The sequence below is a fragment of the Plecotus auritus genome (genome assembly GCF_963455305.1).
Source record: "Plecotus auritus genome assembly, chromosome: 11".
Lineage (NCBI taxonomy): Eukaryota > Metazoa > Chordata > Mammalia > Chiroptera > Vespertilionidae > Plecotus > Plecotus auritus.
The window spans coordinates 9,743,833-9,767,565 of NC_137777.1; the positions used below are offsets into that span (position 1 = coordinate 9,743,833).

General features: G+C 44.9%; 1 protein-coding gene across 3 annotated transcripts; it reads right to left on the bottom strand.

The window, feature by feature from the left end:
• Positions 1–207: 207 nt before the first annotated feature.
• Positions 208–21,406, bottom strand: TP53INP1 (tumor protein p53 inducible nuclear protein 1). 3 transcript variants are annotated; one of them, XM_080647003.1, is made up of 5 exons: positions 21,217–21,360; positions 13,207–13,461; positions 12,171–12,528; positions 8,979–9,016; positions 208–7,938 (listed from the first exon to the last, which is right to left on the bottom strand). In XM_080647003.1, the coding sequence occupies exons 2-4, from the start codon at positions 13,316–13,318 to the stop codon at positions 8,995–8,997; spliced, it is 492 nt and encodes a 163-aa protein (XP_080503129.1). In that variant the 5' UTR covers positions 13,319–13,461; positions 21,217–21,360; the 3' UTR covers positions 208–7,938; positions 8,979–8,994. The 3 variants fall into 3 exon arrangements, with proteins under 3 accessions (XP_080503129.1, XP_080503127.1, XP_080503128.1); XM_080647001.1 differs by lacking the exon at positions 8,979–9,016 and having other exon boundaries at positions 21,217–21,406; XM_080647002.1 differs by lacking the exons at positions 8,979–9,016; positions 21,217–21,360 and having other exon boundaries at positions 13,207–13,617.
• Positions 21,407–23,733: the final 2,327 nt, after the last annotated feature.

The following is a 23,733-nucleotide window of genomic DNA, read 5'->3' on the forward strand; positions in this document are numbered from 1 at the left end:
CTGTGATCGAGGCCAAGTTCTCCTACATCAATTGTGAGTGGGGTTTGCAAAATTGAGCTATATTTTAAAATAATGGTTCTGTTTCATTGCTTTGGGCTTTTTCTTCAGGGACACTAGCTTTACATTTGTACGATTTCCTTTGCTTATCTTCGCTCTCCCTAATGACTTCTATTCATTTTTGTTTTATCTTCATGTTTATTTCTGTTCTTCATATATTCCAGAGTCCCTTACTGTGGCGTCTCCTCTCTCGTGCTTCGTTATTTGTTGTTGTTTCTGCAGTGTTTCTGTGGTTTTTTTTATACTTATTTTCTACATCTCCCCGTTCCTGTTCCGTGTTCTGTTGCCTGACCATTGCTTCCTTGAGTTCTTTTAGTTCTGCTTCGTCAGCTTCCTGGCAGCCGCCCCTGCCTCGTGGATTTAAGTTTACAATAGGATGTTGTGTTAAAATGTCCTGCTTTGTGGCCACTTTTCTCTGGTGAGTTTTCGTCGTCTGCGGGGGAGTGTTGCTGCTCCTTTTCAGACTTTAGTCTGACCGTGCCTTTGCCTGGATGGTTTTCCTCCAGTGCTTCTGATTGGGTGTTGAGTTACAACTCTTATTTCCGAATGAGCTAGATTTCTGTAAACCACATATCAGCAAGAGAATCCTGTGATGTGAGTGAGGAAGCGTTCCCTGTTTCTCAGCTCAGGGTTCCTTCTGTCGTGATAGGGATGCATCCTTTACTACAGGCACCTGGGCACCTGGGCGTAGCCAGGCCTCCTCTGAGGTTAGTATCCTAACCTGGCTCAGGTGGCTCTTACATCCCCTGCTTCCTCGGTTCCTTTCTGAGCCGCTGACTCTGAGGCACCCTGCCCCTTCCTGCCAGCCCAGGGCTCCTCTCTCTTTCCTAAGCTGTACCTGTGAGCTCCCCACCCCCCATCCTGGTACTTAGAGATTTAGCTCCTCCTCTCCATGTTTCTGCCCTCTCCCTGCTTAGCCCTGCTCATGGCGGTTCCCACCAGGCGGATTTCTCTCCCCCTGAAGCTGAGTTTTCTCTGGGGATTGCTGGGACCTGCACCATCTGGACTCGTGTGCGATTTCTGGTCTTTCCTGTGGCACCCGATAAACCTTTCCTTTCCTTTTTCTCTACTTCAATTTTAAGTGCTAGCCTTGCTGGGTAAAGTAGTCTTGGTTGTAGGTCCTTGCTCTACATCACTTTGAATATTTTATGCCAATCCCTTGTGACCTGAAATCTTTGTTGCAAAATCAGCTGACAGCCTTATTCGAACTCCCTTACAGTAACTAACTGCTTTTCTCTTGCTGCTTTTAGGTTTATCTTTAACCTTTGACATTTTAATTATGATGTGTCTTGGTGTGGGCCTCTTTGGGTCCATCTTGTTTGGTTGGGACTCTCTGAACTTCCTGGACTTACGTGTTTTTTCCTTCACCAAGATAGGGAAGTTTTGGGTCATTATTCACATAGATTCTCAATCCTTGCTCTCTCTCTTCTCCTGGTACCCCTATGATGCAGATGTTACATTTCATGTTGCCCCAAAGTTACCTTATACTATCCTCATTCTTTTTAATTCTGTTTTCTTTTCACTACTCTAATTGGGTTTTTTTTCTACCTTGTCTTCCAAATCGGTGATTGATCCTCTGCTTCATCCAACCTACTTTTTATTCCTTCCAGTGTATTATTTTTTATATTTTTTAAATTGATTTCAGAGAGGAAGGAAGATAGAAACATCAATGATGAGAGAGACTCATCGATTGGCTGCCTCCTGCACGCCCCCTACTGGGAATTGAGCCTGGAACCCAGGCATGTGCCCTGACTGGGAATCAAACCACGACCTCCTGGTTCATGGGTTGACGCTCAACCACTGAGCCACACCAGCCAGGCCCTTCCAGTATATTCTTGATGTCATATATGGTATTCTTCATTTCCAACTGGTTCTTTTTCATGGTTTCTATGTTGTTTTTCATGCTGTTGCAGTGCTAAGATCTTTGAGCACCCTTATAACCATTACTTTGAACTCTGTATCTGATAAATTGCTTGCCTCCATTTCATTTAGCTTTTTCTGGAGATTCTTCCTGTTCTTCCTTTGGGGCCTCTCTGTCTCCCCATTTTGGCGGTCTCTTTGTGTTTGTTTTTATGTATCAGATAGAACTGCTGTGACTCCCAGTCTTCATGGCCTTCTGTAGCAGGTGTCCTGTGGGACCCAGTGGTGCAGCCTCCTTGATCTCCTGAGCTGGGTACTCTGGGAGTGTCCCTTGTGTGGGTTATGTGGGCCTTTCTGTTGAAATGGGGTCTTGATGCTGTTAGCCCATTCGTGGGTGGGATATTGACCCTCAGGCTGGCTGATTGTGAGGCTCAACCTGGATCAGGGTGTGCAACCTACTGTACAGGTGCTCTTTGTCAGTTACAATTTGCTTTGGTTATATGTCAGATTTTCTGAAGACACCACCCCAGGTTTCTGCTGGCAATTTCTCTGGCTTTCTGAGTTAAACAGAACCTTAATACACAAAGTAAATACTCAGTCTGGCACCAATTCAGATGAGAAAGAAGTCTGACTGCTTTGTTCTCTACCTTGTACAGGGGCAATCTGCTTTAGCTGTCTAGAGCGCAACCAGCCATGCAGACCCCACGTCGACTTTCATGACCTTATTTTCATCTTTGGGGTGAACCCCTCCTCACCTCTGCCCATATATTAGTGTTATCTCAGCTGAGAGACGATAAAAAATCTCCCTTGAAGTAGGTTATGGTTCTAGAGTCCTGATCTTCCCCCAAGGACTCATTAACACGGAACTTGTTCTTTGAGCTTCCTAGTCAAGCATTCTCAATGTTTACACTGGCTGTTTAAAGTAGAGCCACACAGTAGGGGACATTAATGGACATGGGGTTTGTCCATACTGCCCCTAAAATGTTTTTGAAGATTGTGTCTGCCTTTCTGTCGGAAAAAGAGCCACTGAGAATTCACTAAGCTAGCTTGGAAAAGTCTAAACACCAATGTATTAAGTTCTATATTTGTGGGTGTGTTTTATTTTTTTTTAATCACAGATTGGTTGGAGGGAAAAAATACTGGCTGGAGTTACCTTCAAATTCATATTCACTTAGCAGTTATTTTAATATACTAATTTTATTATAATACACCATGTTTTTAAAGTACTTAAAGTGTATATTAAACACATCTTGTGGACAAGTAAAACTCAACAGCAAATATTTTAAGATATACCTAGTTTTAAGACTAACAAACATAAAAAAAAATAGAGAATCTGACAAATGTGAAGTTAAAGGACTTTTTATTTACTGACAGATTAAGAACCATAACTCCAGGTGGTGCAAAATGCACCACTGAACCCAATTACAAACAACTGGTGTTAATACACAATTTTTAAGCAATGCTACACTTATTTTTGGCAAAGTGCTGTATTGTTTAGTCTGTGTATAAAACTGACCAGCTATGAACTAATCAGTATAAAAAATCTCTATAAAAACAGAAAAATTTAGACAGTGGCTCAAGAAAACAAGCTGCCATTTATGCATAGATTGATGTACAGTATATAACCTAACCGAATGTCCCTTTTTTAGATTTCAAGTTGTTGAAATATTGTGTGTCCAGAAACACATCAAGAAGGCACATAGTACAATCTACAATACTCCTCAGTTTCTATAACTGATGCCCTGCCCTTGAAAAGCAAATGTGTTCACAATTTTACTCGAGGAAAAAAAAAAGCCACTTTTTTTCTTTAAATAACATACACAGAATTATTGATTAAAGTTCCAAACCTCTGGAGGAAAATACAACCAAAAAGCAAGCAAAACCACTCACACACACCAAACCTGGAAACATACACATCTAATCTCCCCAAGTACTGGTTTTCAGAAGTCCATCCGGAAAACGAATACTAAAACTTCAGGCAAATACAGAGCAAAACTGGGCATTTAACAATTATACAATTTTAAAAAGTGTAAGGAAAATGCTCAATAATATACAAAACATTATCCACGTAAGCTGCCTTCCTCTGAACAGTAACTTCTCCCACATAAAGGATACTGTTGCAAATAGAAAAATATATCCTTATCGGTATGCTTTCCAGTACCTCTTTCTCCACCCCAAACCACTGTGATTGGTGTCAAATTTCAAGTGAAATTGGTACATGGCAAGGCTGACACCAAACATTATGTTGGGTTTCTAAATAAAGCATTTTAAATAAAATTTTAAGCATTAAAATAAGTAGATAAGGATGCCACTGATAACACATCAACCTGGCTAATGGCAGTGAAACATCCATGATAGTAGCCCCCCTTTTAAAAGAATTTAATCTATGTATGGGCCGTATATAATAAGATAACTTTAAGGTAACATTACAAACATGCTAGTGTCTCCAGTACAAGGAGCAGTCTCTTAACTGATTCTAAAAACAAAAACTAATACTTGGAAACTCTTTCTCTATTAATCTATTTAAGTTTAAATGTCTATCTTCTAGTTGGAGTCCTTCATTTTTGTTTGTTTCCATCTCAAAGAAAATGAGGATAAGAAAGATATTCTTCTTTGCTCTTTTCCCCTAAAAACATAAAAGGCAATACATGTCCTTGAGGAGGAAGAGAAATAGCAAAGACAGATTCAACGAAGACGTAAGATTACCAACCAGCGTGCTACACAGATCTGAGAAGTAAAAGCAATAGGCAATGCTGAATGGCCCTCAAGTTTTAAGTCAGCTGTCTTCTTACTAGAATCAAAGTACTGACACAACAGAGAAGGCATGTGAAAAAGGAGCAGTTTGCATGGAAACTGGAAAAATGAACTGAAAATTAATGTTAAAAAAAAAAAGCTCCCTGGAATAGGAAGTCAGAAATTCAAACACTTTGCACCTTCTGTAAAAAATTCCCCCCTTAGCCACCGATATAAATGCATTGCCACAGAAGATAATGGATGGCTAATCTTCACCTTACAGTGCAGTACATAATCCACTTAGCTAAGGAAGAAGTAATAAACATAGGATATACGTTATAAAATGTTTTATTAACAAAAACAAACAGAAACGTGGTGCATTATAAAAACTAAGAAACTCATTCACAAGCACTGCTGTGTCTACCACATATTCCAGACCTTTTCCAAGTAACATTCTATATTATCAGTTTAGAAACAGTCAGAGCACTAAATTCAAAGGTGTCTTATTTCTCACTGTGTGAATTTTTAAGAAATATGCATTAAAGCACATTGTAAACCACTAATATTTACAACAGCAAAAATAATAATTTATTTATAATAAATTGTATTTTGGCCGTGTCTTAAAGAATACTTAACTTGTCAACATCATTACTGGTGTGTCTTGTACATAATAGATAACTAACATCTAATGACCAAGAACCTCAACTGAATGATGTAACTAGTTTCTTCAATTCTTATATGTGCCCATTTTAGACAAAAACCACAATATATCACAGATGGTGTGGTAGCCCTTACCCTGAAAAAATATCCCAAAGACTAAAATCATTTGTCTTCCAGGAACAATGCATAAAAAAAAGGTCCAGATAAGGAAAACAAAAAGACAATAACTGATAGAGATGTAAATATGTTTAAAGTATCAGGAAATCTGAAAAAATAAAGAAGGGCCACTCAGTTTTATATAGAAATCTGTTCATGCTACCAAGTAAATTCTCAAGGCTGACCTGCTCTAGCTCGTGAGGTACTAACAACTTGCATGTAATACGTGAAGAGAGGCCCCTGTACTCAGAGGCTTACATCAGGAAACATTTAGCTGGTCAATTTTCAAGTTACCAACACAGGGCCCTATCACAGACATAATGTGAAAACATACACACCCTCATGAACACTCTACCTTATCTCCCAACTCAGGTAAACACAGATAGTAACAAATAACTTCTAGCTCACTTCGACAAAACTTGACAGACTTGGCCCCTAGAAAACAAATAAATAAAGGAGTCGATGAAATGGAAAGGGGAAAGAGAAGGGGCTCTAGATTCTTGCTCTAGAGACATTCCTGGCCCTTCATCAACGCCCGTGGAGGGACAGCCTCACGCCACCACCTGCTACACGACTTGGCCGTTTCTGACCCCACAAGCCCAGGCTGGTCAGAGGAGAGCGCCCACGGCTCCCCGCAGGGAGCGCTGCAGGTTACCGAGAAACAGCGTAATACTTCGCACAACTACATGCTGCTTCCCCTTGAAACACTGTGGAGACGTGTACTGACTAGGTTTGCAGAAGAGATGGGAAAAGAAGCTGTTTGATTTTGAAGGCGATACTCCTGTCGGTCAGCAGAACGTGCTTTGGATTGTAAATGTGTGCTTAACTTAATTTCAGAAGACATCAGCGAGTGTGGATGGCTCAGCAGAACCCATCACAGCTGCTGAAAAATGAAGTGACTGGCTAGCGGCAAGAAATAGATCTCCTCCGTGTGAACGGGCCTCCCTGGGCATCGAACGCTGCACTCCGGCCTCAGTAGCACCAACGCTCTAAAGAACAGTTGTGGCAGAAAAATTGCCACGGGCCCCACCCCCATCACTGGATTCAGTAGAGGGGCCCTTGGAATTTCACACAGCAGCGTTCTGTATGACCCCACTTGAAATCAGCTGTGAGGGAGGTACTGACTGCTCCCCTGTTGGGGGAGGGAACGAGCCAAAGTGGTTAAAGATTCTGCCTGAAGCCAGATGTGAAAGATGAAAACGGAAGGAAGCCAACCTGTCACCCTTCCTTCGGACACCGTGAGAAGATACCCCAAGAACCCCTTCACCCCCGCTTGCCACTGCACCAGAAATACAAAGCCTATCCTTTCCCCGCCCTGCGGCGGGTCTAACTAGGAAGTCGCTCCAGTGCCTGGCCAAGTACTTCTGAACTTACAGCTGACGTGAGGCGGTGAGTGGGCAGAGCTGGCAGGGAAGAGTCCAAACAGCTTAAATCGTGCACTAAAGGGTTAGCTGTGGACACACATTTCCCAATGACAACTTCACAGGTCTACTTCAATCCCTCTGCGTGTGCGACACGTGCTTTCGTCCCACGATACCTGTTAATGTTTGTACCACGTCACAGTCACACCGGAATTACTGTTCACTAACACTTAATGTACCTGAATTCCAAAATGAACTGCATGGCTAATCTGGAAAAACAAAATACCACACACACAGAAATATATCAAGTTTTCTTTCAAAAGACAATTCAGCCATAATTCCATTATAACTATGGCAACTATAACCTGTTAATGCTCATGTTAGTGTGTAAAAATGTATTCGTTATATACAGAAAAGATTATCAAGTACTGGTCAATAAAGTGTATGGCTGACCCTGAGAATAAATTTTTGTTTACTCAAAAGATTGATTAAGTAATACAAAATAAAATGAAATTGAAAGATGCCTATTCTCATACTTGAGAAGAAATGTCTTTAAAATGCTAATTCATGTACATTTTAATAGATTTAAAGACATCACCAAACACTGTAATTGTATTGATATGTTTCCAAAAATATTCTGAAAATATTTACCAAAAAGTAAATGTTAAGAGCAAGGCATTATGTGATACACAGCATGTAAATCTGGTTTTCAAGATAGTGTCTAAACGCACTAACAACACAACTATGTGATTGGTCACCAAGTGGCTGTAAAGAGACTTCACATCCAAACACACACATCCACACACACATGTACAAACCCAGAGAAACCAACCAACCAACCACCCACCCACACTTGAATTCTCAGTAATTGTACTGACGTGGGCAGGGCTGATGGACCGCCCAGCCGCTGTGCTTGACCTGCCGCGAGTGGCAATCCCTGGAAAGGTTTTGGCGACGAAGGCTGTTTCTGTTCAGAGCCGGTCTCTCACTGTGTTCTTTTATCCACTGGGAGGGGCGAAAGCTCTTGGGCTGTTCCAGAAAAGCTGCGTGCGCAGCAACAGCTGCAACATAGCAGTGAATGTGCTGCCCCACTTCATTTTGAGCTTCCACTCTGAAACAGAAACAAATGGGCATGTATTATATAACAGAGTATGTTAGCAATTCAATTTGCCACACTAATTTATGGTTGAATGAGAATTTAGTGTCTCATGGCTGACAGACAAGTTTATATTTTGTGATCATTCTGACAGTGGTAGAAAGCAGCAGCCAACTTTTAATAGAAATATGCCATATAACTGACAGGTGGTTAATTAGGTAGATTGTTTTGTGTGTTTTTTAAATAAAAAATGCTTTACACTTTGAATAAATTTCAATTGCAAAGCAAATGCATTTGCATATGCTTTTCTAGGAGGGAAACTAACATTTACTGAATATCTGCATTTGCCAAATGTTTTGCAAATATTCAAATATTCTGTATTTTAATTCCTGCCATGATCTTAAGAGGAAAATATTTTAATTTCTAAGTTTTACTGAACAGAAATCCAAGGCACTGAGATGTATTAAGGTCCCAATGATTAACCAGGATTCTAACACAGATTTCACTGTAAAGGACCGTGGTTATGAAGCAGGTGAATACTGAGGTACTGTGGCAAAGCACCTTCACAGCGTTGTCTGTCTATAAGAAAAATGTTCTAGGAAACAAGGTTTACATTTGTATTTAACAGAAATATGCACAAGGAAAATCTACTCAACACCTTTCTCGTAAGAAGCAGCCCGCTTATTATTTATATCATAAAGGGCACATTATGGAACAATATTTGCATAGCAGTATTATGAAGACCCTTGGCTATAAACCATATGATTATGTTTTCTATATTAAAAGCTAATGAAATAGGGTATATCTAAACTACATTGAAGAGTTTTAAGATTTTTAAGGGTTATTTTACACAGAGAAGGCAGTTAACTGTAATAATAAAGGAAAACACTTATTTTTTAATATAGCTTTTTAAAAAACAATTGAAGCAGGTCCCATTAAGAAACTAATAGAAGTTAAAATGAAAACTGGTTTTTAAAAGGTGGCACCTTGAGTCCTTAACCTCCCTGCTCAGACTGATAACACATATCACACAGGCTCAAAGCGAATATACTTACTCTGTGCCAGTGAGTCTTATAAGCAGCTTTTCCTGGCCCTACAATGTTAAATGGCACTAGTAAGATTTTAAATGCTTTAATTTTACTGTTAGGATGTAGTCAACTTTTCTTTATTTCAACTGGTTTACTATAGGTCATTAAAGGCACATATATTAAAGATTGTAATATTTGTAAAGGTTAAAACACGATAAAACACACACTCTGAAGCTCATCTGTAATTATAAAGCACCTTTTATGTGCTTTGCACTAATATTTTCAAGGATAAATAGAATGGAAATGATTTAACTTTTGAAAAATGATTTCCTACTCAGAAAATACAATTACTATATAGCCATTCTCCTAATTTTGGTAACACCTAATTTCTACCTTGATTTAGTAGGCCTTACAAGAATTTCAAATCCAAAAATAAAGATATTAAAAAATATTTTAGTTATTACAATAACTTGCAGTACTTCATGTTCAGAAAGCATTCATATAAAGTTAAATGTGTTTTCTTGAACTGTTACATATGGAAAAGCACACACTTAACGTCATTATGAAAGTATAAAAAGACACAAAAACAAAGGGCAGTCTCACTGCTTCCACACTGCAGACATATAAGCAAATGCAGCACAAGGCCGGCCTGGACGCTGCTCTGTACAGACCGGATGAAATGCTCAGCTCCAGTGAGGAAATCTGAGCACATGGTTTCTGTAGCAGAGGAAGTGAAATTTTACTAAAAAAAAAAAAAAGGTGGAGATCATTGCCTAAAGAAGCAGATTAGCAGATTATAAAACAGCATATGCAGCTTGATCCCACTTAGGTTAAAAATGGTGTGTAGGTGTGTGCACACAGATGCACAAGAACATACAGGAAAAACAGGAAAAATAATCTGGAAGGCTATGCCCTGGGATCGCAACAGTGTTCATCTTGGGGTAGTAAGAGTGTCATTTCAAATTTTTGGACATTTGTGTTTTCTATTTTCTGTAATACATATGTACTTCTTCTATGATAATGTTATTTATAAAGCTGCTGAATATATGTATATATACTTATATCTAACATATATCCTCATACATACACATACTTTAAAATACTGGAGTGTACACACACACACACACACACACACAAACTAGTGGTCCTGCGCACAAATCGGTGTGCGAGTAGCTCGCTGCCACTTGCCTCAGCTGGTTGCCCCGCCCACCACCTCTGTACTCTCCACTGCACATAGCTCGCTGCCCCGCCCTCCCTGTAGCTCTCCCCAGTTTGTAGCTTGCTGCCCCGCCCTCCTGGTGATCAGTCGTTATGCATCACCGCGTAACGACCATTGGCGTATTACCTCTTTATTATATAAGGATGACAGTAAGTTTAAAGTGACTATTAATCATGCTAAATTCTTGAATAGAATTTCTCAAAGGTGATATCAGAATCAGGAAGAATTTTTAAGAACTGAAGAAATTAATTTGAATTAAGTATGATGCAATTAAATCAGTATCACCTCCAAAAAAATTATATTGTGAATTTTTGTTGGAATGCCTGAAACACTGACCTCTTAATAAACTTAGGGTGCTGAATAAAGTGCCAGTTAAAGCCACATTTCCCATCAAAGATCTTACCTAGTAGAAAGCCTGGGTAACTATATAAGCAAATTGTTTTTCAATTTGGTACAAGCATATGTTTATCTTCCTTCAAGATAATCTACAATATCGAGACTTAAGAGTACAGCAAACTCTGGTCAAGTTAACAAATTAGTGAGCTGCTGGGGCTTTGTTTACATTTGGCAAACAGGAAATGGAAGATATATACAATGGTCTAGTTTGCAGAGTCAGAGCTTGGACGATCCAAAAAGAAGCCCTTTGGATGACAACACTAACTACAGGGATATTGTGAACTGCTCCGAAGAATCAGGTTCACCCTCCCCTTGCCAGGTGTTAAGGGAATTAAGGCAGTCCCAGCGTCCATAGGGAACCTTCCACTAATGTACATCATGGACGAGCCAGACTTGGAGCTAATTAACTCTGCCATGAACTTTATTTTAGTGGGAGGAGCAATCTTGAATATATTCCCTGGATAAAGGCCACAAAATGTCTGTAAGTTTCCTTTGGAACATATCAAACGTCACTGACCAGGCACTCTCCTTGAACCTTTCTAGGCCCTCAACCCACCTGGCATTGAAACAGTCTGTCAGACCACTTGGCTCCCCCACCCATATTATCAACAAAACATTGGGTATGAAATCGTCCCTCTCTAAGGCAGAAAACAACTCTGAGCAAAATATTTTAGTAAAACAACCATTTTACTTCATGCTTAAGACAGCTCAGGCTTTCAAGGTTAAGAGCCATTTGAAGTGACCTAGCTAGGACTACTTGGACGAAAAGAAGAGTTTTATTTTAAGACATATATTCTTGTCAAATTTGTCACCCTCAAATAATCCGGTCTGTACAGTGCCAGGGTTAGATTCTAAGCAGAAATGCCAGTCTTTTCTTTCCATGAATTAGCCAAATATTATAAATGGAATGGCTCTCCATTATATAACCGGAGCATGCTACAATGTTTTTCTTCCCCGCCCCCCGCATTGTATCTTATATTTGAAATGTCATTCCTACAAAATCATCCTCTTCCATTAAGTCAGTGATTCTCAACCTTTCTAATGCCGCGACCCTTTAATACAGTTCCTCATGTTGTGGTGACCCCCAACCCACAGGTTGAGAACCGCTGCAGTAGCGCCTAAGACCATCGGAAAACACAGATATTTACATTACGATTCATAACAGTAGCAAAATTACAGTTATGAAGTAGCAACGGAAATAATTTTATGGTTGGGGGTCACCACCACATGAGGAACTGTATTAAAGGGTCGTGGCATTAGAAAGGTTGAGAACCACTGCCTTAAGTGTTTACTACTGAAAATTACCAGCATGTCAGCTATGTGCTTTCTGCAAAATAACAAATATATGTTTATCTAGGTCAGAAATGTTAACGTGCACTGAAGACAATGAAAAAACAGATTAAGAGGAGATACAACTTTTTTAAAAATCTAAATTGAACACGTTTTTTATACCATCAGCTGCCTTGTGCACTATGCACATACTTCCATAAATCTCTAACAAAACTACTCTTGTGCCTTCTAAAAACTCAGCTTTGAATTGTAGTAAAAACAGATAACATGCATGCTAACCAGAAGGCCTGTGGCGAGCAGCACATACGACGTACCTGGGGCTGCTCGGGGTGTGAAGTTCGTCGGCCCCACAGCTGGCCTCACTGAGAGCAGGGCAGGAGTTGTGCACGGCATAGACGGACATGCTGGGATGTTCGATGAGCAGGTTTTCCATTGGACTGGTTTCCACCTTGAGAGTGGTCAAGCCTCCTGCAGTGAAACACGGTGGAGGGGTGATGAACCAGCTCTCTTCCATGGGGCAGGACTCAAACTGGAGAAAGCAGGAATCGCTTGTATCAGCCAAGCATTCAAGAGACGCAGGTAAACAGGAAAAGACTGAAGGATGTTCGGTAGGTGACTCTTCAATGATGTCTTCTTCCTCATCCTCTGCTACCGACAACCCAGTGCAAGTGTCTAGACCGGAGTCCACGTGCCGTTGAAGTCCCACAGGAGGACGAGTGTCACAATGATATCACGTCAGAGAACAGAAAAAGGAGAGAGATTCTATTAGCTCACATTCCTTCATTTTATTTTTTTAAAATTATTTTTATTGATTTTAGAGAGACAGGGAGGGAGAAACATCCATTCGTTGTTCCCCTTACTTATGCATGCATTGGTTGATTCCTGCATGTACCCTGATGAGGGACCGAACCTGCAGCAATAGCGTACTGGGATGATGCTCTAACCAAAGGAGCTATGCTGGCCATGGCACATTCTTTTCTTTTTTTAAAAAAATATGTTTTTATTGATTGTAGAGTGAGAGGAAGAAAGAGAAATAGAAACATCAATGAGAGAGAAACATCAATGGGCTGCCTCCTGCACACACCCTCATACCCCCACCCACTGGGGATCAAGCCCGAAACCCAGGCATGTGCCCTGACCAGGAATCGAACTGTGACCTCCTGGTTCATAGGTCAACACTCAACCACTGAGCCACACTGGCTGGGCTGTTTCAACTATTTTTTAATACAAATTTTTGTTTATTTACTTTTAAGTCTTAAGAACCTTCAAAGTTACTGATTTACTTATGCAAAAACTAAGACACAAGTGTTCCACTTTTGCTGTGATGATCAGCGGCAGAAGATACCTTACCTATGAAGTCAACAAGAATCCATTCATCATCTTCTTTCTCACTAAATTCTGGTTCTTGGGTGGAAGAAGTATTGCCTTCACCCACAAACATTTTGTTCAGTCTCTGGAACATTGTTAAGGCAAGATTGAGACTTTGGCTGGATGCCTGTATAGCTGAGATTTCAAAACCCTGTCTTTAGTCAGCCTGATGGCACTGACAGGAGATTAAAGTGCACAAGGTGCTTATTCAGTTTAGGCGAGGAGGAGTCATTATCCCTAAAATAAAACAAAAATAAGGTTATTTCAAATCAGCATTTCTTTACAGAATATGTGTATGTGGTTTCAAAAGTGCACACACAGGCCTGGCCAGGTGGTGCAGTTGCTTGGAGCACTGTCCCATGCATCAAAAGGTTACAGGTTAAACTTCTAGTCAGGGCAGTACCCAGGTGGTGGGTTCCATCCCCAGGCTGGGAGCGTATGGGAGGCAACTGATTCATGTTTCTCTCTCCCTCCCTCCTCCGCCTCCCTCACTCTCTCTCTGTAAAAATCAATTAGAAAAACAAACATCTCTGGGTAAGGATTAAAAAAAATTAAATAAAAGTGCACACACACACCCTTAGAAGAAAGCACATGCCTTAGCCTTCAGTTACAGCTGTTCCTTTCCTGCAAGAGCCAAACATAAGAACTGCAATAGCCATTATTTACAAAACATAAATGAGTCCTCAAACACAACCTTGAAATATCTTAAAATGTGAAATGAAAAGTAAAGAGTTGGCATAGATACAGAGAATAGACTAATGGTTGCCAGAGGGGAGGAGGGTTGGGGGGCTGGGTAAAAAAGGTGAAGGGTTTGAGAAGTACAACTTGGTAGTTACAAAATAGTTATGGGGATGTAAAGTACAACGTAGGGAATACAGTCAGTAATATTGTAATAACCATGTATAGTACTACTTGAATTATGTGGGGGAACACTTTGTAAAGTACATGACTGACTAACCACTCTGATACACACCTGAAACTAATAGAATATGGAACGTAAACTATAATTAAAAGACAAAAATTTAAAAAAACTGTGGACTCAGTGATTGTAGAATTTACTTTCATAGCCCGATTCAGACTGTGCCTCTGGCCTGGAGTTTCCGCCGCCGCGCACTCCCAGCCCGCGCACTCCCAGCCCGCGCACTCCCAGCCCGCGCACCCCCAGCCCGCGCACCCCCAGCCCGCGCACCCCCAGCCCGCGCACCCCCAGCCCGCGCACCCCCAGCCCGCGCACCCCCAGCCCGCGCACCCCCAGCCCGCGCACTCCCAGCCCGCGCACTCCCAGCCCGTCCTGACGTGGAGGAGCGCTGCCTCGCCCCAGGACCTGGGCCTCTGTGACGGAGTGACAGCTCCTTCAGGGCAGGGACGATGCCATTCATTTTAGTTGCCTCAGCTCTTCGTGCAGCATCCAGTCCAAAACAGAAATTGAGCTGTTTATCGCATGAATTAGGAACAGCTTCTGGTAAATAAAATTGTAATTCATTCTACAATTCATTTTTTTTTAAAAAAAAGCATTGTGAATAAAAACATTATTGGAGACTTGCAAAAAAATGAGGGGAGGACTTGGTTCTTTTTCACATCTCTGCTTTTACCATAAGGGGTAAATTGGAATTTATTTCATTATAAATTTATGCATTTAAATAATTTCAAACTGCAATACTGCTTTTCTGAAGGAGAGGAGCAAAAACTAGATAGTAACAGTCTTGCAATATGATACTCAATTGCCCAGGAGCTGCCAAATGAACCCAGCAATAGTGCCCAGTGCCCGCCCTGTGCCAGGCCTCATCTTCCCCTGCTCATTTCCTGTTGTGCTCTGTATTTCTGGTGTGTGACTATAAGCATACCTAACTGCATTTAAAATCTGCAAGTTCTGCACACCTTAACCTTCACAACAATTCCTACAGCTGGCATGGAAAAACTGACACTAGAAACAAGGTGGAACGGCCATTCACGGCAGTGGCAGCAGAGGTCTGTGTGCCGGGGCTCAGTGCTGGCTCTGGCTTCCGCCCTGTGAGTTAGGAAATGACACTGTTGCCACTGGCAGCAGCCCCACCTCAGGGAGTTCTGGTGAGTTCTAAATGAGGGACTCCAGCCTTGTCTGGTCTTATTCCAGATTTATATATTCATGTCTCCTGGTTACGTGAAGAGCATATCAAAGCTAACACATCCCAAAGAGAACTTTTAATCCCCCACAAACGTGGGCACTGCCCGCCATCCCATTCTCAGTGAGCAGCAGCAGCACCCAGCAGTTACTCAGGCCCAAACCTAGCAGTTACCCTTGGCTTCCTTTACGCTTGGCCATCCTCCCTTCCCCATCCCGCCACTCCTCCGAACTATCAGCAAGTGCTCTGGACTCCAGCTGCCTGTGTGGCTCCATCCACCTACTTCCCTCCACCACTCTCATCCTAGTTGAAGACAGCCTTCCTGTTGTCCCCTCCACTCTGCCAATCACCACCTCCAAGGATCCCTGATCCTACTCTAGTGAAATGAGATAATGGCCTGGCCGGTGAGGCTCAGTGGTTGAGCATCATGGTTTGATTCAGCCAGGGCGCATGCCAGGGTTACAGGCTCGATCCCCAGTAGGGGGCACACATTCAGCAGGCAGCTGATCAGTGGTCCCTTCTCATCATTGATGTTTCTCTCTCCCTCTCCCTTCCTTTCTGAAGTCAATAAAAAATATATATACAAAGAAATGAAATGAGATAATGCAGGCAACCTACTTGGCAAGGCATTTGGCACAAAGTTCTCAGTCAATGTCAACTATTCTACAAATACTTATTGAGCACTTATTATGCACCAGATGTAGTGTTAAATGCAGGGAAGACAGTAGTAAATAAAGCCCTCTGTGGCGAGTGTAACAATCAGTGTGATACATGCCATGGAAGAAGTACTGGTTGTCCCTCAGATCTACGCAGGAGGTAGTCAGGGAAAGAAGAAGAACTTCAAAAGTGACTTTAACCTTGAGTGGTTGAGATGATCAAGAATGGAGGAAGGGGGAGAAGGGACACTGGAAACCTGCCATTGAGTGAGCATGAGGCACCTTCAGTATGTCTAAGATTCAGATGGACAGTTGTGAGGGCAGGCTGGGCGGGGCGAGTCAGAAGTTAAAGGGAGGGAAAGTCAAGGATGACCCAGGTTCGGCCAACTAGAGGATGGTGAGACCATTTACCGGAACAGGAGTACTGCGTAAGGTGCAGGTTGCGCATTTTGGACAGGCTGAATTTGGGATACCTCAAGGCACGCACCTGGAGATGTCTAGCAGGCAACTGAATGTAGGGCTTTTGAGTTCAAGAGCACAGTCTCGGCTGGGGGCACAGACTTGGGAGTTGTCAACGCAAAGTGGGTGACAGAAACGGTAGGAGTGGATGGGACCATCTAGGGAGGGTGTAAGGTGCCTCACTAAATGACACTTCTGTTTCTCATGAGCATGAGCCTTGAATCCATAACTTCAGACTGTTGACATTTTTCACTTAAAAAAAAAAATCCTCATCCAAGGATGTTTTTCACTGATTCTAGAGAGAGAGGAAGGGATGGGGGAGAAAGAGAGAAACATCGATGTGAGAAATACTGATCAGTTGCGTCATGCATGTACCCCGAATGGGGATCAAACCTGCAACCTGGGTATGTGCCCTGACTGGGAATTGAACCCACAGCACTCTAACCACTAAGAAACACCAGCCAGGGCTGACACTTCACTTCCAAAGCAATCACCTTTAGCTGTAAATGTAGTTAGAATCTGTAGCTCATGAGATTCCTGGTTCACGTTTTTACATCCAAATTGGACTTACAATTGTTTGGCATGCTATTACAACTACTACGAATGGTCTTCAAATCAATGACATTTGAATACTTTTGTGGTCACAACCCATCACCCTAAGCCATTAAATATGAAAAGCAGGTAAACAGGAAGTGTCACTTGCATAACAGTCTTCCTGAAACCCTTCTGGAAAGCAACGTGGCCAAATCGTGAGGGCTGGCACTCTCGTCTGAGAATGCAAATTCGGCTTTATGTTCCATGTACAACAAGTCAGAAGAAAAGTGGGATATGTCGTTTGCCTGACCTACTGTGGTGTGACACATATCCCAAAAGAGGGGCTATCACAAGCTTTGGTGTAAATAAAGGTTTTGCATATATATAAACTAGAAGGGGAAAAAGTTATTTTAAACATCTTTTCTCCATTTCTTTTACATTATGGAGGCAGACAGTGGCCCAAGTATATTTCTGTCTGCTAATCCCAGGTCCTCAGAGCACCGGGCTGGACACAGGCCCTGCACCAAACAGGAAGCTGGAGTTTGGGGGGTGGGATGGCAGAGGACACACCCACAGGGGAACCCTTGCTCATCTGAAGGGAACCCTGTGTCCCCCAACTGTGATGCTACATGGGGCCCAGACCAGATATAGGGCAGCTGTAAGGCAAAAAACATTGCTGGGGCCACTGTGGTTGGGCAGCCGGGGGTTCCCAACTGCCCCTCTGCCTACAGCTCCACACCGACGCGATGGAAGCCATTTTGTACTGGAACATAGACAACCGTCCCAGGAAAGGTGTCTCCGCCTCCGAAGGAGCTTTCCACTGGGCGGCACACGCCAACCTTCTTTTGTTTTCCTGCAGTCAGAGGCGGCCACCCAGTGTCCCAGGCCCTGCAAGGGCACCCAACCTGGGGTGTGCCGTGTTCAGGAGCACAGCCAGCCAAGAGAGGGCTCCTCATCTCTCCCGATCACTGCTGGTTTTCACGGGACACCTGTTGGAGCCCAGTGGGAAGGATACAGAATGGAGTCTTGCCTACCCTCCCTGTGACCCAGGGACTATCTCTACCCAGTCACTGCCATCTTGACCTTGGCTCCCACCGAGTAACAGAGCCCTCCACCCGGCTGGTTCCACGTGGAGCTGAAGAGCAAAGCAGAAGGGACTTCACTCCTCACCACATGTCACTCACTTTTTGATATTCACAACTCGAGGGCAATGATAAAACTAAAGTGCGAATTCCCAAGAGGACAAGTTTACAAGTACAGCTCTGAATTTAGTAAAGAGACCTGGGCGGGTGGCGCTGCTTTTTGGGGGGGCACCTGCAAGCCTTCAGCCTTAACCAGCCTCAGCTGAGCAGGCTCACCCCAGTGGAGAAAGGAAACAAAGTGTCTGCTGGGGCCCCAGCATTGCAAGGCAGCTTTGTCCCTGTAACTGTGGCTCAAAATACCTCCCTTTAAAAAATGTCCTTTTCGTTATAAAATGAATAAAATCACATTATAGAAAGTTTAGAAAAGAGTTATTATTCCATGTCTTGTTGCAACCATTGTTAGTATAGTGTACATTTTGCTCTAGCCTTTCCTTCTATGCGTTTCTTTTTATCATTAGTGATAGTCTAGTGAAAGCACAATCTCGTACCCTGCTGTTACTTCACATTTCATCATCAGTGTTTTGCATATTACATGGGTAGAAATGTTCTGTGAGCAGAGAAAGATGGCTGAGTTGATACTTCCGGGGAAGAGCATTCTAGAGTGAGAAAGGGGCTGCTAGTCTGGAAGAGCTTGCTTGTTTCTCACTGAGACGGCACCAACCTACAGGCGGCGAGGCTCTGGTGTCAGCCTGCTGTGTTTGATATCTTGGCTCTGCTATTTGCATCTTGCCTGAATTTAGGATATTTAGTAACTTCTTTATGCCTCAGTTTTCTTACCTCTAAAATGGGGATTAATAAAGATTAAGTGTAAACCACTTAAAATATCACCTGGCATTGCCGAAACCGGTTTGGCTCAGTGGATAGAGCATCGGCCTGCGGACTGAAGGGTCCCAGGTTCGATTCCGGTCAAGGGCATGTACCTTGGTTGCGGGCACATCCCCAGTGGGGGGTGTGCAGGAGGCAGCTGATCGATGTTTCTCTCTCATCGATGTTTCTAGCTCTCTATCCCTCTCCCTTCCTCTCTGTAAAAAATCAATAAAATATATTTAAAAAAAAAAAGAATATTAAAAAAAATATATATATATATCACCTGGCATATAGGAGGTATCCGGTAAATATTAACACGTTCATGCCAGTTGTTGACTGCGAGCAAGCATCTTAGGGTCTGAGTGTCTTTATCTGCAAAATATTTATATAATAACTTGAGCTACAATTTACTGTGTGCTGATGGTATGTGACAGGGACTTGAGGTACTTATGCGTCCCATTGCACTAATAAGAAAACTGAGGCTCAGAAATTAAGTAACTTGCTCAACAGTGACAGCCGGTGAGGGGTGGAGCTGGCATTAGAGCCCAAGTCTGTCTGGTTCCAAATGCATTGCTTTTCGCTGCCCATGACCTCCCAGGCTCCTCCCAGCCCCTACTCCGGCTCTGTGAACTAGAGAACAGCACTTTTCAGCTGGTTGTGGCTGCCAGTAGGCGGCTCCAAAAACAACATTAAAAAATAAAAATCCCACAGCTTTGATGATCTAACTTCTGTATGTACAGATGCGGCTTCTTGACAGTTTCTAAATACCAGGTGGCTAAACTAACATATCCTCACTGAAAAGCGGCCTCAGAATCATGTTTCTCTTTACATCCTGTCCCCCTCACTAGTTTAGAAAAATAAACATGCTGATTTGAGTAATTTAAAATCCTTTTAAACTTCAGGAAATTCAAGCAAGAAAGTTGTCTTGCCTGTTCCCCTGTGACCCTTACTCATCTAGCCCTTGTACAAGGGGGTTATTCTCCCAGGGACCCATCAGCGTTGGCCTGGAGGCTGAATGGCAGTGGACAAAGACAGCCATAGGTGGTAAATCATGGCCTGTTAACCTTGAACTTTGAAAGTAGGGCCATTCCCAAAAGAAATATGAAGGAGCACTCACAGAAAAGAACAAAAGATAGAATGGAAAAAAAGAGACCCTGGTCAGAGAAATTAGTAAGGCCCTGTTCCAGGCAGGGACCTTTGAAAATTATGCTGCCGGTTCAGAATTACAGTGGCTGCAACTTAAAATCAAAAGCTTTCCAAGTGCTTTTCACATCTGCAATGAAAAATGTATTTCAATTACCAAGCAATGTCAGGATCCTTATTAACTTCCCTTCAATGACCCCCACAGGTCACTTCCCCCTACCCTTTCCCCAAAACTACTTTGTATTCAGAAAAGCGTTACTTTTAGCAACGTATGCCCAAGTCCTCCTAAGTTACAGATGGAAAGGGGCTCTTCCTTAATCTACTTTCAATGGGAATTCACAGAAGATAATGAGCAGACATATTGGGCAATACAATGAAAACAAGAAAGCCTCACTTGAAATTCATCATCTTTGAAAGAGAAAACACTATGTCCCTTTAATGGGCCTTGTGTAAGTTTATCTCTCTGGGCCTCGGGTTTCCTAGCCATAAAATAAGATAAGGCATGTGTGGCACATCGTAAACCCGCAACCAGCGTGGATTAAAATAACCAGGACTTTAATTCGGATGGTTAAGTGCTCTTTGCACAGGTGCAACCTCAAACAGGATGGGTGAGAACCAGCAGGGTCATGAACCCTCCACGGATAGGTGGGCGGGCACTTCGAACACTCCGGCGGCGGTCGCCGGGTTCCGGGAGCCACCGGGCCCACGGTGGCCCGAGGGCGACCCAGCCCGGAGGGCGGGCGGAGGGGGCGCAGGGGCCGGGACGACGCACCCAGGGCGGCGTCCAGGAGCCCCCAGCGGGCAGTCTCAGCCCAACGGCCGAGCGCAGGAGGAGGTGGAGGGGCGTGAGGAGGAGGAGGTCCCGCCGCGGCCAAGAAAACAGGGCACGCTCGGGGGAGGAGGGAGAAACCAAACACCCAACCGCCACCCCGCGCCCGGCTCGGCCCGGCCCAGGTCCGCGAGGTCGCCTCCGCCGCACCCGGGTCGCGGGCCCGCCGAGCGAGTGGGCGGCCCGGCGGCGAGGGGAGGAAACCGGAGTCCGGGGAGCGCACGGGCGGCGGCCCGCGGGCAGGGCACGCGGGTCGGGCAGCGCCGCCGGGGCGGCCGGGGAGCGGACGCGGCCCCAGCCCCCGTCCCACCCGCACTTACGTGGGCCGGCCCTGCGGCGCGGACGGCGGTGGAGCAGCAGCGCCTCGCTCCGCGGGACCGGGGCGGCGCGGGCGGAGGTAGCGGCGACTGCGGAACAGCGCGGCGCCGGCCTCGGTGCTGCCGCTGCCCCGCCGGCCCGTCTGCGCCTTTTGTTGTTGTGCGGCGCAGGGAACAGCTGATCCGCCGCCCCGCCCGGCGCGCCAGGCCCGCCTCCGCCAATCGGCGGCGCGGGGGCCGCGGGGCCGCCCTGCGAGAGGCTGTCACCAACGCACGTGACCTGGCGCCGGGCCGGCGACGCTCTCAAGTTAGAAACAAGCCCGGGCAACAAAGCCGGCGGCGGGGGGCGAGCGGGAAGGAAGCGTGGGGTGTGGTGGGCCCGGCGCGGGCCCCGCGGGGCAGCCGACAAGGGCCGGGGCGCAGAAGTGGGACCCCGCCGCGTGTGAGGAAGAACGCGAAGGCGACAGGGGACCCGGGCCCTGCTGCTCGGTTGGCCCAGGGCTGTGGGTTCAAATCCTTTGTTGTTGTTGCGAGAGGAAAGTTAAGGGCATGGAGTGTTGGGGCCGAAAGACCCCAAAAGGCCCATCCCGACCCATGGAGGCTGAAACCGGAGCTGCGGCCCTAGCTGGTGTGGCTCAGTGGGTAGAGCGTGGCCTGCTGACCGAAGGGTCCCGGGTTCGATTCCTGGTCAGGGCACATGCGGGGTTGTGGGCTCAGTCCCCGGGAGGCAGCCGATCAATGATTCTCATCATTGATGTTCTTCTCTCTCTTGCCCTCTCCCTTCCTCTCTGAAATCTATAAAAACATATTTTTAAAAAAACAAACCCGGAGATGTGGCAGGTCCGGCAGGCTCACTTCCTGGAAGGAAAGTCTGGCCCCAGATACAGAGGATGCCGGCCACCCGCCCTGCCTTTGAAGGTAGGGACCAGGCCCCACCTGGCTAAGGTCCTTGGTAGCAGATGCTGACAACTTGCCCGCGGGCTCAGCATTCAGCCCGGGGGACGGCGAGGCAGAGGAGGCGGCAGACCGGCCCTGAAGGCCCAGTGGTGGGCTGGAGGCCCTGCTCTGCGGAGGCAGGAACCCCGGGAAACGCTGGAGGAAGGAGGGTTAGGAGACCTCATCTGCCCCCAGGCTCTGCACCTAAGCTCTCCAGTGACCAGGGAGGTTATACCTCTATTCCACCATTACACATGCGAACTGTGGGCAGTCCTGTCCCCTTCCTGCTCACAGGTAGAGCATACACTGCCCTATATGAAAGACGCGCACATTCTGACGCTCACAAGGATCCCATGTCCAGTGCACTTCCAACGATACTGGTTTTAAAGGATGCAAGTCAAAGTGCAGGGGGTTATCTGACACCCAGAAATAATAACCAAAGTGTGGCGGCCTGGGACTTGTGGCCTGGACAGTCGCACAGCATGGAGCATGCTTTGGATTTTAGGCAAGTCAGGCTCATGCTCATGTTTTCTCTCTCTGTTTGGAGTCCTAGAATCTCCTGTTCCATAGGAATCTATGAAGAGACCCTCTTTCCATTCAGAACCGAGGCATGATCATTATAAGGGTCTAATTTTTAGAAGTCAAACTCGACTTCTCTTTTCCAACTTGCTAAGTTTTATCACCAGCAAGGCAAAACGTGAACGCACACAATACCTCGTTATGACTGAGAAAACAACGTGAGGCAGACAATGCTTTCAAAGATGGTCACAACAATATCTCCTTCGTCAGGAAGCGGAGTCTCCTTTTCCTCCCCTTGAATCTGCGTGGGCCCTGTGACCGATTTAACCAATAGAATGTGGCAGAAATAATGTGCTAGACAGGCGTCCTCAAACTACAGCCCGCGGGCCACATGCCACATGCAGCCGGCCCGCCGAGGACATTTATCTGGCCCGCCGGGTGCCGCTGCCTGTCCTGCTTAGCAGCCAACTCGTCCCGGGCCCACAGTGCGCATAGGAATTCGTTCATAGTTTTTTTTTTTTTTTTAAATATATTTTATTAATTTTTTACAGAGAGGAAGAGAGAGGAGAGGGATAGAGAGCTAGAAACATCGATGAGAGAGAAACATCAATCAGCCGCCTCCTGCACACTTCCCACTGGGGATGTGCCCGCAACCAAGGCACGTGCCCTTGACCGGAATCGAACCCGGGACCCTTCAATCCGCAGGCCGACGCTCTATCCACTGAGCCAAACCGGTTTCGGCCATAGTTTTTTTTTTAAACTACAGTCCGGCCCTCCAACGGTCTGAGGGACAGTGAACTGGCCCCTGTTTAAAAAGTCTGAGGACCCCTGTAGGACTTCCAAGACCAGGCATTAAGAACGCCCGACAGCCGCTTTGCACCAAGAACAGAGCCCCACGCTGTGAGGAAGCCCAAGCTCTGTGGCAAGGCCAACGGGAAAAGCAAGATGTGTGGCCAGCCCCGGGATAGTTAGCCTGTTCCAGCCGAGACACTGGACACACGAGTAAAAAAGCCCACCGGGAGGTGCCAACCCTAGCATGGAAAAGGGAGGAGGCATCGTCTCTGA